Raw genomic sequence first — 16,123 nt, forward strand, 5'->3', positions numbered from 1 at the left:
CACAAATAGTGCAAAATGAAAAAAAAAAACAAAAAATAAAAATGGTTTCACCGAAACTAAAGCCGAAGACCTTTGAAAATAAACCAAATAATCGAAGATGATTAAACAAGTGGGAATCATGAAGACAAGGTGTCGATGAAAACAAGACTCTAGACAGACACCTCCCCTCCCTCCTAACCTCCCCCCCCCCACCCCTACTCACCCAGCCTTCCCGTCACAATCGACAGCATCGCTGACAATAAGAGGAGGGTAAATATTCTGTCCCCTTGTGGTCCAATGGAACTCATCCCTGTAACTGCTAACATAATTAGACAAAAGCTAATTAAACACGTGCGCCACGCCTCGGAGTCTCGCCGGCAGGGGGCTTTTTATTCACAAAAAGAGTAGAAGGAAGTTAGCGAAAACTGTTCTTTCTGGCAGCAGCAGCAGCAGCATCATCAAGTTATAGCAATGGCACTACCCAAACTGGCATCCCTTTTCAATTAAACACTCAATAATGACTAGAGTCGGTGGGCTGGAGAATAACAATCAGCACAAAAAGTGCAGCACTTCTCTTCAAAATACTATCTAACTGACTGACTTTTAAATCCACTTCAATTATATATATATATATATATATATATATATATATATATATATATATATATATATATATATAAGCAAAAGATTGGTGAGCAGGCAATAGTGCGAGATTGAAGGTTGGAAATATGGGTAGGGTCAGACAAGGCAGAAGATATATACTAGAGAAATTCACCCCAACAAAATAACAGGCTTCTTTGACTGGTGATCAGAACTTAACATCTGATAGTGGGATGCACAGACCTCATACCATTACCATTATCCAGAGGGTTTTTAGGTTTGATTCCCAGTCAACGTAGACTGCTTTTTTGGGGGTTTTAGTCTATTTTTCTCTGCTTTTTCCGACAATTTCTATGATTAAACAACGACTTTTCGAATGTTTAACTCCACTGTCAAACTCGTCTTCTAATTCACCCTTTCATGTCCGGCTTGGATATGTTTCTTTTTAAACAATATTTTTTTAATTGGGGTAAATGCATGCCCTATATCACTCTTTGGAACCTAGAATAATCCTTATAGGCGGGTTGGACTATATTATTTGTTGTTACTGATATTTGATAAAAACTTACAGTACGTAATTATCACATGTGTGTTTGTGTTTTTGACGATGTGTATACTCGAGACATTATTTATTATACAAATACATTATGTATAGGAATGTTGAGGCCTCGACATGTGACTATAGCGGGAGACAGCCAAGTAATTGTTATTTACTTTTATTCTTATCAATGAAAATTAAAAAGACAAACAGGAGAGAAAAACGATGTCGCGAGGCACCGAAAATACAGTGACTTTCTCACCATACTAGTTAATCTTAGTCTCCAATATGTCTGATAGAAGTATGTAGAGGTGGTGAAACTGTGATGAATGGACCCGGGGACGGGTCAGATGGTCACATAGAGATAGGCTTAATCGTATTCTAGTGGTCGAAATTGGATGAGACGGTATAAAGATAGATTTTTTTTTTCATGATTGAATAGGGGTTGATTCGTGCAATGACAAAAAACATAATTTTCTTTTCGCATTCGACCAGAAGAATCTGCTAACTTTACATACTTTGGATTAAAATGGCTTCCTCCTCTAACTTTAAAACGTTTTAACAAGTTAAGAGCCATTCAATCTATCGATAAAAGCAGAAATAGAATATTTTCTGAATTAAATTAAAGGTGTTTAGTCATTGTCTTGTCATTGTGTTGAAGGATAAACTTGTTGGTAAAGATGTGCTCTATACTTATTTTTAAGTATTTTTTGTAACTTTGTCATGGAACAGAAGCTTATACCGATTTCTGCAGCGCATAATAGAACTGTGGAAGAAGGTTATTCTATCCCTCAATTATTCCTTGTCTTTTTAACACTTAGCACAAATGTGAAATTTTGCCACTCTAAGCAAAAAAATGTTTTGGAGGATTTCACTTCTCTTTTCTTCTTTGAACAGGTCCCTAAGCAGAGGGGGAAATATAAGTACAATTTGGAAAGTTTATTGGCATAATGGAAAATTCCACCAAACACCTGAGAACCAATTAGCCTATTTTGTTGCATATGTTGCTACTTCATGTGGTATTTTCCATTTCAAAATACTGTCATCCTTAACACAACAAACAGAGGACAAAGACGGGGAATGTGTATGTGTGCGAGCGTGTGTGTGCGTGATAGCCTTGCAAGGAAATTTTGACACGAGCCCAATTTTCAGTGGATTTCTTTGTTTTGATTTATTCTACCAGTACACGTATTAAAACTTTTATATTCCCATTCGGACAATAATTTGGTTATTTTCTATGTTACCAAAATCACAAATTTGTTTCATTGGTCATATGTGGCCCATTGGCTCAATACGGTATTATGTCGGAATGAACTAGATGAAGAAAATTGAGTTTGAACTCAAACTTTTCAGTTATAAATTTATAACTTTTTGAATATTAGGAAACAAAACGATAAAACAATATCTAAAGAACCATGGCCAAAGAGAAAGTATAGGGCAAGAGGCAAGAGGTAGTTAAGGAACACAACGACATAATAACATCTGTAGACCCATGGCCGAAGCGAAAGTACGTGGCAAGAGACTAAGAGCATGTAAAGGAACAAAACGGCATAAAAACATTTGCAGAACCATGGCCAAAGAGAAAGTAGATAGAGATCAAGACGTCGTCCTCCAAGATCACGGTTAGACGGCACCAAGAGCTGGACAAGACTGACCACTGAAGAATGCAAGAGACTGGTTCAAAACCGAGAAGAATGGCAGGCCATTTCCGGTCAACCTCTTATGATATGCGCTGGAAGTAGTAAAGTAAAGAAGAAGGAACAAAACTCTCCAAGGATGGCATTTATCTTACATCAAAAGTTAAGTGTTAAACTTAAATTTGCTTTTTTTTCAGCGTCATGGTCCTTCCGACATAATGCCGTTTTGAAACGTGGGATCTTTCAATTGAATCATCACCAATGTAAGGAAATTACATCCTCAATAATCGATTATTTTCTATATATTAAAACTTTTATTATGTATTCTCTATTTCCGTCGAACCACAGTCCTAAGTGACAACTTACGATTATTTGGGTTTTAAACATACGATAGTCCTAAGTGCATATTAATTTCATTTTTAAAACAGTTAAAGTTGTCTAAATGTATCTAGATCATTATTGTATAGTATAAATTTATTGGGTTGTTTTATCGCCATCGCCCATGCGATTAAAGATATTTCGAATTTACTTTTTTTTTTGGTTCGGATTTTCCATCTCGCGCGTTCCAGTTGAGATCAAATCTAATTTTAGTTTTAAAAATAGGTTGGAAATCAAAGCATCGAGCGAGCTGAGCGTAATTCTCTAGAGGTTTCTATATTTGTATGACACGCTAACGGCATGGATGATCAATGATCTCACATAGAATCGGTTCTTCTGGATATCACCGCCATTTCTAGCTTGTTATAATATTATCAAATAATACAAGTTACTTTAACTATTGGAATTTCAGTGATCGGTACTATTGTGTTCTGTCTTAATATCTCTCATTTCTCGAGAAAAGGTTGCCTTTGTACGTGACTTACCGTCACTAAACGGTTTTATGTCGGGGTTAACCGGGTACCAAAAGTTGTTTTTTAAAATCAAATTTACTAAAAATACGAGATTTAGTTTTCGTCAATTTAAGATTTAGATATGTTTATCGTCTTTATTCAATAAAAACTTTAAAATTTCAACTAAGTTTCATATTTGTAACAATAAAATCATTTTTAACATCACTCCGAGATAATAACACTTTGAGAGGACTGGTCACATGTGTAACTTGCCGCCTCAATTGAGTATTATATTGGGTGAACAGATAATACAGAAAATTGGCTTCAGCGTAAAAATTGTAAATATGATTGAAATCATCATGCGCCTCTGGGAAGAGTTAAAATATCTACTCTAAAATTTTGCAATTCCAACCGTTTCCATTTTCAATTCAAATTCTATAATCCGTTACTCCCCCCCCCCCTCCCTCTCCCCTTTGCCATGAAAACGAATTAAGTGAATATTATAATTAGAAGTAATTGATGGAAGGCGTCGATTGCAAAGGTCATTCATCTTGTGTCCTGACAAAGGTGCTGTGCTTAACATTCGATTTGTGGGTTCGACTCACCATCGTTTCCTGACAAAGGTGCTGTGCTTAACATTCGATTTGTGGGTTCGACTCACCATCGTTTCCTGACAAAGGTGCTGTGCTTAACATTCGATTTGTGGGTTCGACTCACCATCGTTTCCTGACAAAGGTGCTGTGCTTAACATTCGATTTGTGGGTTCGACTCACCATCGTTTCCTGACAAAGGTGCTGTGCTTAACATTCGATTTGTGGGTTCGACTCACCATCGTTTCCTGACAAAGGTGCTGTGCTTAACATTCGATTTGTGGGTTCGACTCACCATCGTTTCCTGACAAAGGTGCTGTGCTTAACATTCGATTTGTGGGTTCGACTCACCATCGTTATATTCCCTGTCTGCTGTCCTCTGGCACTCCTCTTCTCACTTAAGTTCTAGTTAATATCGAGTTAAAGCGATATCTCAAATATTATATGAATCCATCAAAATGACTCCCAACTATTCAAAAACATTCAATAAAATCTGAAGAGGTGTTTTTCCAAAGTACTACAGTATATGTCTGTGGTTTCCTGTAATATTATGTTTAAAAGGGTCCTCTCTGTATTCCATTGATGCACCTTGGTACTTTCTGCACCACCGTCGATGGATATGTTACGACTTCATTTGTTATGTTGTTTTTTTGCTACCGTAATCCGGAAAGACAAGGTTTTATAATTTGGGCAGAAAACACGTCCTTCAAAAATCGATCTATTAAAATGACTCACACATTGCAAAAACTCTTAAAGCTGGAATCTTGCAAAGTCCCAGGTTTGCCAATTTTTTTGACAAGATGAGAGTCAGGGTCATTTTAAGCGATTGATATTTGAAGGACGACTTTTCTGACCATCTTTTAAATACCTGTTATTTCAAAGAATGGCAATAACGACGTTTCTATTTTTTTTTTGATTTTGTCTTTTTCACATAGCATTACAATCTTATAAGGCCTTGCACTGTTGCGTTTACAATTCCGATCGAATTGACAACGCAGCACATTTTGGGAGTGCGTGCAAGGGGAATGAGTTAGAAATATTTATGGTGCTTTGTTATCTCATGGTATGATACTCGCTTTCGGACAGGCAGAATCCAGGTTTGAGTCCCGCTCTGTCGGCGCAAAGTTTAGTCCTTCATTATTTAGAAAGCTTTTTTACTCACATTCTCTCATCGTACTCTGGTGTGAAATGAGTACATGAACGTTATATTTGTCGATTAGAAAGAAAATTGTGATATCGCCTGCATGCGTCATGTTCTACATATTAAAATCTGCTGTTGGCTAGGGTCCCCTTGTAAAGCACTTTGAGCACGTTTTGTTGATATTAAGCAATATAGTTGCTCCAGTTTAACAAATATTAAATATATCAAATACATCTAACTGATTTTCAAAACCTATGTTTCTCTTTCCCGTCTATTATGTTTTGACCGAAATTCATATTGAAAGGTTTGGCATTGATTCAGATGGATTTTTGTAAGTGCACATGGGTGACCTTATGCTGTCAAGATTTCTTTAATCAAAAGTAATGACCTCAATGGATGGAACCTGGACTCGTGGAGATATTTACATTATTTACACGCTTGTTTTTGGTTGTTTTAGTTTGGTTTGTTTTGCTTTGGGGATTTTTTTTTTTTTGGTCTTCTTGTTTTGTTTTCTTTTAAACTGAATAGAATTATAGGATTTTTCATCAGCTTATTGTACTGATAACAATAATGAAGATAATTGTAATACTATTATTAATATCATTATTATTATTATTATTATTATTATTATTATTATTATTATTATTATTATTATTATTATTATTATTATTATTATTATTGTTATTATTATTATTATTATTATTATTATTATTATTTATTATTATTATTATTATTATTGTTATTATTATTATTATTATTATTATTATTATTATTATTATTATTATTATTATTATTATTATTATTATTATTATTAAATATGATGATGATGATATTGATGATGATGATGATGATGATGATGATGAGATGATGATGATGATGATGATGATGATGATGATGATGATGATTATGATGATGATGGTGATGATGATGATGATGATAATGATGGTGATGATGATAATAAAGATGATGATAATAATAATAATAATAATAATAATAATAATAATAATAATAATAATATTAATAATAATAATAATAATAATAATAATAATAATAATAATAATAATAATAATAATAATAATAATAATAATAATCGGGTTTTTCTCATTACTTTAAGCATAATTTTATTAGCAGTTTTGGTAAGAACCAGAACTGATCATTTTTCTGGATATCACAAAGCAACAATAAACAACTATGTGGAATTAAACTCACATTATCAAGAATATGTAAAGCAATAAATACAGCAATTTGGCATTGGCTGTCTAAATATTTCTCCCATAATCATGACACACCCTGCTAATCAGGCTGACAGGAATCGTTGTTGACAGAGGATATCGCGTTTCATTGGATCCCATGAGGTGGTGCTGAATAAAAAATAAATGGATGGGAATTGGTATCAAACATCATACGAACGAACTTTTGAACAACGGTTAGAAGCGTGAGTAGGCGAGCTGCACTGTGTCCCATCTTGATACAAAGTCAAGGCACATTTAGTTTAGCGCAGCCAGTGAGCGAAAATGTCACAATGCTCAAAAAACGTAGGCCCGGCTTTGAGTAAGTGGGCACATTATATTATTACGTTAGTCTATTAACTCACTCAACCCTAACACCGACTATATCCGTAGTTTACCCAGGTTATTTTTACCCCATACCTATTTAGTACATTTTTTCTGAGACAAACTATAGGCGTAGCATCAAAGCTAATGTTTTTAGTTTTTACATGTGAATGATAGTTCAATAAAACTATCTATGTGCATGCTCATTTTTAAATAGATTTTTTTTTCCAATTTCGAAAGGTAGCAAAAAATGAATGAATGCCTGGTCATTTGCTGTAACATATATTGTAAGGGTGTCTTACCAGCAAGGGTGTCTTAGTCTTTACTTTGTAGTGTATGGAATGAAAGCTGGGTTCTGTACGACCTGTTTGAGGATTTCTTAACACATGATGTTAATCTGCTATACGTCAAGCTTTATATTCAAGATACGGAACTCTGATTAGGTAAAGCAATGTTGAGTAGAGTGGACAGGAATGAGTAGTCAAAAACGTGTTGAGAATTCTTGTTATTTTGACTATTTATTTCGTTGTTTTATCACCAGAAGACTTAGACGGGCTGCGCTTTGAGCACGTTTAGTAGATATTGCTCTATATAAATACTCACGTTTACTCATAGACAAGGCGCTACTTCGAGGTTACGCAACACTCTAGCCTATCCATTCATTAACCACGCTTAACATAAACTTGATCTTGTTACTCGAAGAGACACTGTCACTGTATCACCTGGCTATAAACGTTTTGATCTCGCAAAATGATGCTTTTGTCCGAGTCAAATAAAATCAACCAGAGGAAATGGTCACCTTCATACTACACCACAATTTTGTCAGGTCGACCATTTATCAATTCAGATCTGCTTCAGATTATTTTTGCTGTGACATTGTGAAAGAGGACACATTTTTCTTATATTACAACGTGGAATTTAAGATAAAAAATGGCATCTGTCATGGTTGACGAACATCCGGTTTTCACATTAGGTGAAAGAAACTCTTTTTTTCTTATTTCGTTCTATTCAGTCTTGATGATGTTGTAATACGTGGACACTACTGGCAACTGCATTTCTTGACATCAGTCTTGGAAATGTTGAAAGATTTGGATATTATTCATTGAAAATAAGAATATATATATACATATATATATATATATATATATATATATATATATATATATATATATATATATATATATAAAATCGTGTTTGATACAAATATGGTACGAAAAGTGCTCGACATGTAGTAATGGAGCGAATTATTATTTAAAATATTTACCACAATGTTTGGGGCAGTCTACATCGATGTTTCAGGCTTAATTTGCCATCTTCAGGACTGAGTTGTTTTGTTGACTGTTGTTGTTTCTTGAAGTGGTTCCGGTTTGAAGTTAATTAAGAGGAATTTGCGCCGATGGGGACACTTTCCGTAGATCTCATTTTTCATGTTGAGTGTGGCTTCATGAGGTTGTTTGATTATGGTATATTTTTCTTCCAGGCATAAGCTACATTGTTTTGATGTTGGTGTGTATCCTGTTGCTTTAGATAAAATTTTCCATGAAATGTTGTGGTCTATTTTGTTGTCTTTTAATTTCCAAATATGTTCGCTGAGTTTTGTGGATGTTTTTTTGTTAGTGTTTCTAAATGTTGAGGTGTGGAGGTTGTATCTTGTTTTGAAATTATTTTCTGTTAGTCCTACATATTTTTCTTGCTTGTTTGTTTTAGTTTCTGTGACTGCGGCTTGGTAAATTAAACTTGATTCTAAGCATTGTTTGTTTAGCGGGCAATGTTCTTTATTTCTGCAGTTGCATTTTCTAGTGGGTGGGTTTTGCTCTTGTCGGTGGTTTATTAATATTTTTTTGTTGTGGCTTGAAATTATTTGTTCTATGTTGCGCATACACGAGTAACTTATTTTTATGGTATTCCTGTTGATAATTTTATGTAGCTTGTGGTTTTTTGGAAAGTGTGTATCAATTAGTTTCAGGAACTGCTGTCCTATGTTTGTGCTGACGTTTATGTCGAAAGGTGGGTTGAACCAAGTTATGTGTCGTTTTCTTGTTTTATGTTCTTCACTTGTGTGTTGGGGTTTACATGAGAGGGAGGCGTCTGTGTATACAAATGGTGTGTTGTATCCACTTTTTGTGAGTGCTTCTTTGTAGGGGGTGGCTGCGACGTTGAATATCTCTCTGTTTTCCGAAAGTTTGCTCACCCTCAGTGCAATGTTTTTTGGTATGTTTTCAATGACGGGACGGGGGTGGTTGCTGTTTTTATTAATGTAGCTAATGGTGTTGTTTGGTTTTCTGAACGGTTGGAATGAATTGGATTTTATGTCGAATGTGATGTCGAGGAAGTCAACTGTTTTTTTGTTTGCTTCTATCGTGATTTTTAAATTGTTGTTTTGGAATATTTTACAGATTTGTTTTTTGATGTTTTCGTTCGCTCTTGGTCGTCTGTTGGTTATAGCGAGTCCGTCATCTCTATAGAGACCGATGTATGTGTGTGTATGTTGTAGTTGTGACAGGATGTAGAGTCCGACCAGTTCGCATGTTTCAGCACCGTCGAACGAACCCATTGTTACGTCGAAATCATTGTGTCGCTTTGTCCACGGTGTGTTGTCGTAGTATAGTGTGCTGTGCTTGGTGTGTTTGATGATGTGTTTTTCCTCTTCTGTGATGTTGGTGTATTTTGCTGCGAATTCCAATGCTTTGTTTAGTAAGTCTGGAGTGATGGAGGGGTAAAAATCGCAAATGTCGAAAGAGATGAAGGTGCAGTTTTCTTTGTTTTGGATATTTTTGAACCATTCAATGACTTCATCGGTGTTTTTCCACTGGTTGAATTTAGTTGCTTCTTTGACGTTTTTATTTATTTTTTCTAATATCTTTTTGCTGATTTTTCCAATTTCAGATTTGTATGGATTTATTAGTCTACATTTTGGATTATTTTTGAAGTCAGGCTTGTGATCTTTTAATGTGATGAACGCTTCTCTTCTTGGTGCTATATCGATTCGATCGCTAAGGTCAAGTCTGTTCGCTATATTCTTATCTTCTTTTGTGATCTCTTCGGTTCTATGTGTTCTGTCTTTCTTATAGTCTTTGTTGATTTGTTTGTGTGTCATTTTATCATATTCCTCAGGTGTCATTTTATAATAGTTGTTGGATTTGTCCGCTGGTATCAGAAGTTGTTTTTCTTTGTTTATTTTCTTCACATCGTTAGTCAGTTGGTTTTGGAAGTTGTTATTTTTGTTTTTGAACTGCACACTTTGAATGAGATCTAAAAGTCCGTCTTCTAATTTTTTTAATTCAGGTATTGGGGGGGGGTGAATTTGTAGAGTTGAAGCCGTACGTTTTTTTGTGGGTGGTTTCTAAATGTGGGTTCAGAAAAAAGAATGTTCTCCATCGTAGATTCTTGACAAATGTTTCTGTTCTTGCTATTAGTGATTTGATGTAAGATTTTCTGTTGCAGGTAGGGATATTCTTTGTAGAATATGGGAAAGTAGTAGGTCTAAGTTGTGGCGTAGTATCCATTTCGTGTCTAAGAGTGCTCAACGGTGCGGAGCTGTGTATTGAATCGTGTTTGATACAAATATGGTACGAAAAGTGCTCGACATGTAGTAATGGAGCGAAAAACACCGATGAAGTCATTGAATGGTTCAAAAATATCCAAAACAAAGAAAACTGCACCTTCATCTCTTTCGACATTTGCGATTTTTACCCCTCCATCACTCCAGACTTACTAAACAAAGCATTGGAATTCGCAGCAAAATACACCAACATCACAGAAGAGGAAAAACACATCATCAAACACACCAAGCACAGCACACTATACTACGACAACACACCGTGGACAAAGCGACACAATGATTTCGACGTAACAATGGGTTCGTTCGACGGTGCTGAAACATGCGAACTGGTCGGACTCTACATCCTGTCACAACTACAACATACACACACATACATCGGCCTCTATAGAGATGACGGACTCGCTATAACCAACAGACGACCAAGAGCGAACGAAAACATCAAAAAACAAATCTGTAAAATATTCCAAAACAACAATTTAAAAATCACGATAGAAGCAAACAAAAAAACAGTTGACTTCCTCGACATCACATTCGACATAAAATCCAATTCATTCCAACCGTTCAGAAAACCAAACAACACCATTAGCTACATTAATAAAAACAGCAACCACCCCCGTCCCGTCATTGAAAACATACCAAAAAACATTGCACTGAGGGTGAGCAAACTTTCGGAAAACAGAGAGATATTCAACGTCGCAGCCACCCCCTACAAAGAAGCACTCACAAAAAGTGGATACAACACACCATTTGTATACACAGACGCCTCCCTCTCATGTAAACCCCAACACACAAGTGAAGAACATAAAACAAGAAAACGACACATAACTTGGTTCAACCCACCTTTCGACATAAACGTCAGCACAAACATAGGACAGCAGTTCCTGAAACTAATTGATACACACTTTCCAAAAAACCACAAGCTACATAAAATTATCAACAGGAATACCATAAAAATAAGTTACTCGTGTATGCGCAACATAGAACAAATAATTTCAAGCCACAACAAAAAAATATTAATAAACCACCGACAAGAGCAAAACCCACCCACTAGAAAATGCAACTGCAGAAATAAAGAACATTGCCCGCTAAACAAACAATGCTTAGAATCAAGTTTAATTTACCAAGCCACAGTCACAGAAACTAAAACAAACAAGCAAGAAAAATATGTAGGACTAACAGAAAATAATTTCAAAACAAGATACAGCCTCCACACCTCAACATTTAGAAACACTAACAAAAAAACATCCACAAAACTCAGCGAACATATTTGGAAATTAAAAGACAACAAAATAGACCACAACATTTCATGGAAAATTTTATCTAAAGCAACAGGATACACACCAACATCAAAACAATGTAGCTTATGCCTGGAAGAAAAATATACCATAATCAAACAACCTCATGAAGCCACACTCAACATGAAAAATGAAATCTACGGAAAGTGTCCCCATCGGCGCAAATTCCTCTTAATTAACTTCAAACCGGAACCACTTCAAGAAACAACAACAGTCAACAAAACAACTCAGTCCTGAAGATGGCAAATTAAGCCTGAAACATCGATGTAGACTGCCCCAAACATTGTGGTAAATATTTTAAATAATAATTCGCTCCATTACTACATGTCGAGCACTTTTCGTACCATATTTGTATCAAACACGATTCAATACACAGCTCCGCACCGTTGAGCACTCTTAGACACGAAATGGATACTACGCCACAACTTAGACCTACTACTTTCCCATATTCTACAAAGAATATCCCTACCTGCAACAGAAAATCTTACATCAAATCACTAATAGCAAGAACAGAAACATTTGTCAAGAATCTACGATAGAGAACATTCTTTTTTCTGAACCCACATTTAGAAACCACCCACAAAAAAACGTACGGCTTCAACTCTACAAATTCACCCCCCCCCCCCAATACCTGAATTAAAAAAATTAGAAGACGGACTTTTAGATCTCATTCAAAGTGTGCAGTTCAAAAACAAAAATAACAACTTCCAAAACCAACTGACTAACGATGTGAAGAAAATAAACAAAGAAAAACAACTTCTGATACCAGCGGACAAATCCAACAACTATTATAAAATGACACCTGAGGAATATGATAAAATGACACACAAACAAATCAACAAAGACTATAAGAAAGACAGAACACATAGAACCGAAGAGATCACAAAAGAAGATAAGAATATAGCGAACAGACTTGACCTTAGCGATCGAATCGATATAGCACCAAGAAGAGAAGCGTTCATCACATTAAAAGATCACAAGCCTGACTTCAAAAATAATCCAAAATGTAGACTAATAAATCCATACAAATCTGAAATTGGAAAAATCAGCAAAAAGATATTAGAAAAAATAAATAAAAACGTCAAAGAAGCAACTAAATTCAACCAGTGGAAAAACACCGATGAAGTCATTGAATGGTTCAAAAATATCCAAAACAAAGAAAACTGCACCTTCATCTCTTTCGACATTTGCGATTTTTACCCCTCCATCACTCCAGACTTACTAAACAAAGCATTGGAATTCGCAGCAAAATACACCAACATCACAGAAGAGGAAAAACACATCATCAAACACACCAAGCACAGCACACTATACTACGACAACACACCGTGGACAAAGCGACACAATGATTTCGACGTAACAATGGGTTCGTTCGACGGTGCTGAAACATGCGAACTGGTCGGACTCTACATCCTGTCACAACTACAACATACACACACATACATCGGTCTCTATAGAGATGACGGACTCGCTATAACCAACAGACGACCAAGAGCGAACGAAAACATCAAAAAACAAATCTGTAAAATATTCCAAAACAACAATTTAAAAATCACGATAGAAGCAAACAAAAAAACAGTTGACTTCCTCGACATCACATTCGACATAAAATCCAATTCATTCCAACCGTTCAGAAAACCAAACAACACCATTAGCTACATTAATAAAAACAGCAACCACCCCCGTCCCGTCATTGAAAACATACCAAAAAACATTGCACTGAGGGTGAGCAAACTTTCGGAAAACAGAGAGATATTCAACGTCGCAGCCACCCCCTACAAAGAAGCACTCACAAAAAGTGGATACAACACACCATTTGTATACACAGACGCCTCCCTCTCATGTAAACCCCAACACACAAGTGAAGAACATAAAACAAGAAAACGACACATAACTTGGTTCAACCCACCTTTCGACATAAACGTCAGCACAAACATAGGACAGCAGTTCCTGAAACTAATTGATACACACTTTCCAAAAAACCACAAGCTACATAAAATTATCAACAGGAATACCATAAAAATAAGTTACTCGTGTATGCGCAACACAGAACAAATAATTTCAAGCCACAACAAAAAAATATTAATAAACCACCGACAAGAGCAAAACCCACCCACTAGAAAATGCAACTGCAGAAATAAAGAACATTGCCCGCTAAACAAACAATGCTTAGAATCAAGTTTAATTTACCAAGCCACAGTCACAGAAACTAAAACAAACAAGCAAGAAAAATATGTAGGACTAACAGAAAATAATTTCAAAACAAGATACAACCTCCACACCTCAACATTTAGAAACACTAACAAAAAAACATCCACAAAACTCAGCGAACATATTTGGAAATTAAAAGACAACAAAATAGACCACAACATTTCATGGAAAATTTTATCTAAAGCAACAGGATACACACCAACATCAAAACAATGTAGCTTATGCCTGGAAGAAAAATATACCATAATCAAACAACCTCATGAAGCCACACTCAACATGAAAAATGAGATCTACGGAAAGTGTCCCCATCGGCGCAAATTCCTCTTAATTAACTTCAAACCGGAACCACTTCAAGAAACAACAACAGTCAACAAAACAACTCAGTCCTGAAGATGGCAAATTAAGCCTGAAACATCGATGTAGACTGCCCCAAACATTGTGGTAAATATTTTAAATAATATATATATATATATATATATATATATATATATATATATATATATATATATATGACATAATCAGTCGGATGGTGAAAAGGTTTGAACTGCCAAGTTTAGTTAGAAGGTCAATTTTTATCTAAAATGAGTTCTTGTCATAAATGATTAATTCAACCCTTTTCACATCTTCGGGAAATATCTAGCCTAAGCTTAATTTCACTTCTAAATATTTTTTACTGCTATTCAAGTTGAAAGAGTATGAAATTTGAAAAAAAAAGTTACTGGATACCTTTCCCGTACATCTGACCATACCTTCATGAAATATCATCCGATTTACTTCAAATAAAGATTAAAATGCTCTGGGGAGCATATTCTTTCAGAAAATGCAAGAAAATACAAATACAAAATTGTCACCTTCCGACTGATTATGTCATGCACTGACACACACACACACACACACACACTCATATATATATATATATATATATATATATATATATATATATATATATATATATATATGCTGTCCGCCATGACGTCGTTGGAGAGAGCCGCCTAGGCATTCTATGTACGATTATTCGAATATAGACAATTCATCAAACAAGATGTGTCAGATGTCAACAGGAATTACCCATGTTGTCCAAAGTGAGCTAATTCTAGGTTAATAATCTTGCCCAATGAAAAAAACCGAAAGTGCCTGAACTGGGACTCTCCGGCTCACACCGCAATCAATGCCTTTTTCCACATCCCCCCCCCCCCCCCCCCCCCCCCCCCCCCCCCCCCCAATTCCCATCTCCTACCCACATTATTCATTACTGTAATTATTTCTTGATATAAGTCTTGACTATGGTATAATATGTTCCTAACATTACTCGTAACTACATTTCCTTGACGTCGTGTTCTACATATCTTATTGTTTCTTCTTGCATGCAGCGGTCATTGGAGGAATTGGTGAGACCTTATTTTGTTTTTGCATGAATTTAAATATGTTAGTGATATTGCTACCAATGCAAAATACAAACAAACCAGACTTGTTTTTTTTTTATATTAAAGTTTTAACTAAATGCGGTCAATGAGCTTTACAAGGGGTCCCATAGAAATATTAAATGTGTAGGATGAGACATGACCCCTAAAGCCCAGTGTTCTTTTTACAACCGCAACGCTATTACAGCTTGTTTATCATTTACACCTGAGTACGATGAGAACATGTTGGAAATGAGCCATTTCTGACCACTTAACTCCCAAAGTAGGGCTCAAAACTTGGAACCATGAGTCATAAGATGGGTGACCTGTCGCGTGATGACAAAGCCTCACTCCTGTTTTTACATGTTCGGAAAATACGTTCTGCTTTACAGTTAACCATCAGCATTATGCTTTTTGAATTACGCCTGTTAGTGCAGTAGTATCCTATGTGTCCGTAGCCACGATCCATCTCACTTTGACCATAACATCTAGGCCACGAAGTTCAAATCCCTGGCCAGGAACACTTGCATTACTTTCTAAGAAAGGGTCTTTTCCACACTCCACTCACAGACTTGTGTAGATTTAGAAGATGTAAAACAGCCAAGCTTTTATCATAGTTATTACACAAAGTACCTTGAGACAATGCATTGAATCATTTTTGTGAGGTGAATGGCTAGCGTTGAGTAGTCAATCTGAGAATATTTTTGGACGACTCGAATCATGTCTTGGGAACGTCCCTCGTGTTTGGACGCCTAGAACGAGATTAGTCCAGTGGTATGTAATTCAT

General features: G+C 35.7%; 1 protein-coding gene across 3 annotated transcripts in view; it reads left to right on the plus strand.

The window, feature by feature from the left end:
- LOC144966629 (uncharacterized) overlaps positions 1-16,123 on the plus strand; it is a 111,662-nt gene that overhangs the window by 50,577 nt on the left and 44,962 nt on the right. For 2 of the 3 annotated variants that reach the window (XM_078903377.1, XM_078903380.1), the window contains exon 3: positions 15,307-15,324. The exons of the other annotated variant lie outside the window; for it this stretch is intronic. In XM_078903377.1, the coding sequence (XP_078759503.1) occupies positions 15,307-15,324 (18 nt within the window). The remainder of the gene's footprint in view (positions 1-15,306; positions 15,325-16,123) is intronic. 3 annotated transcript variants of the gene reach the window in all.

Source organism: Berghia stephanieae, chromosome 2 (assembly GCF_034508935.2).
Source record: "Berghia stephanieae isolate SIO BIC M18660-M18661 chromosome 2, UCSD_Bste_1.3, whole genome shotgun sequence".
Lineage (NCBI taxonomy): Eukaryota > Metazoa > Mollusca > Gastropoda > Nudibranchia > Aeolidiidae > Berghia > Berghia stephanieae.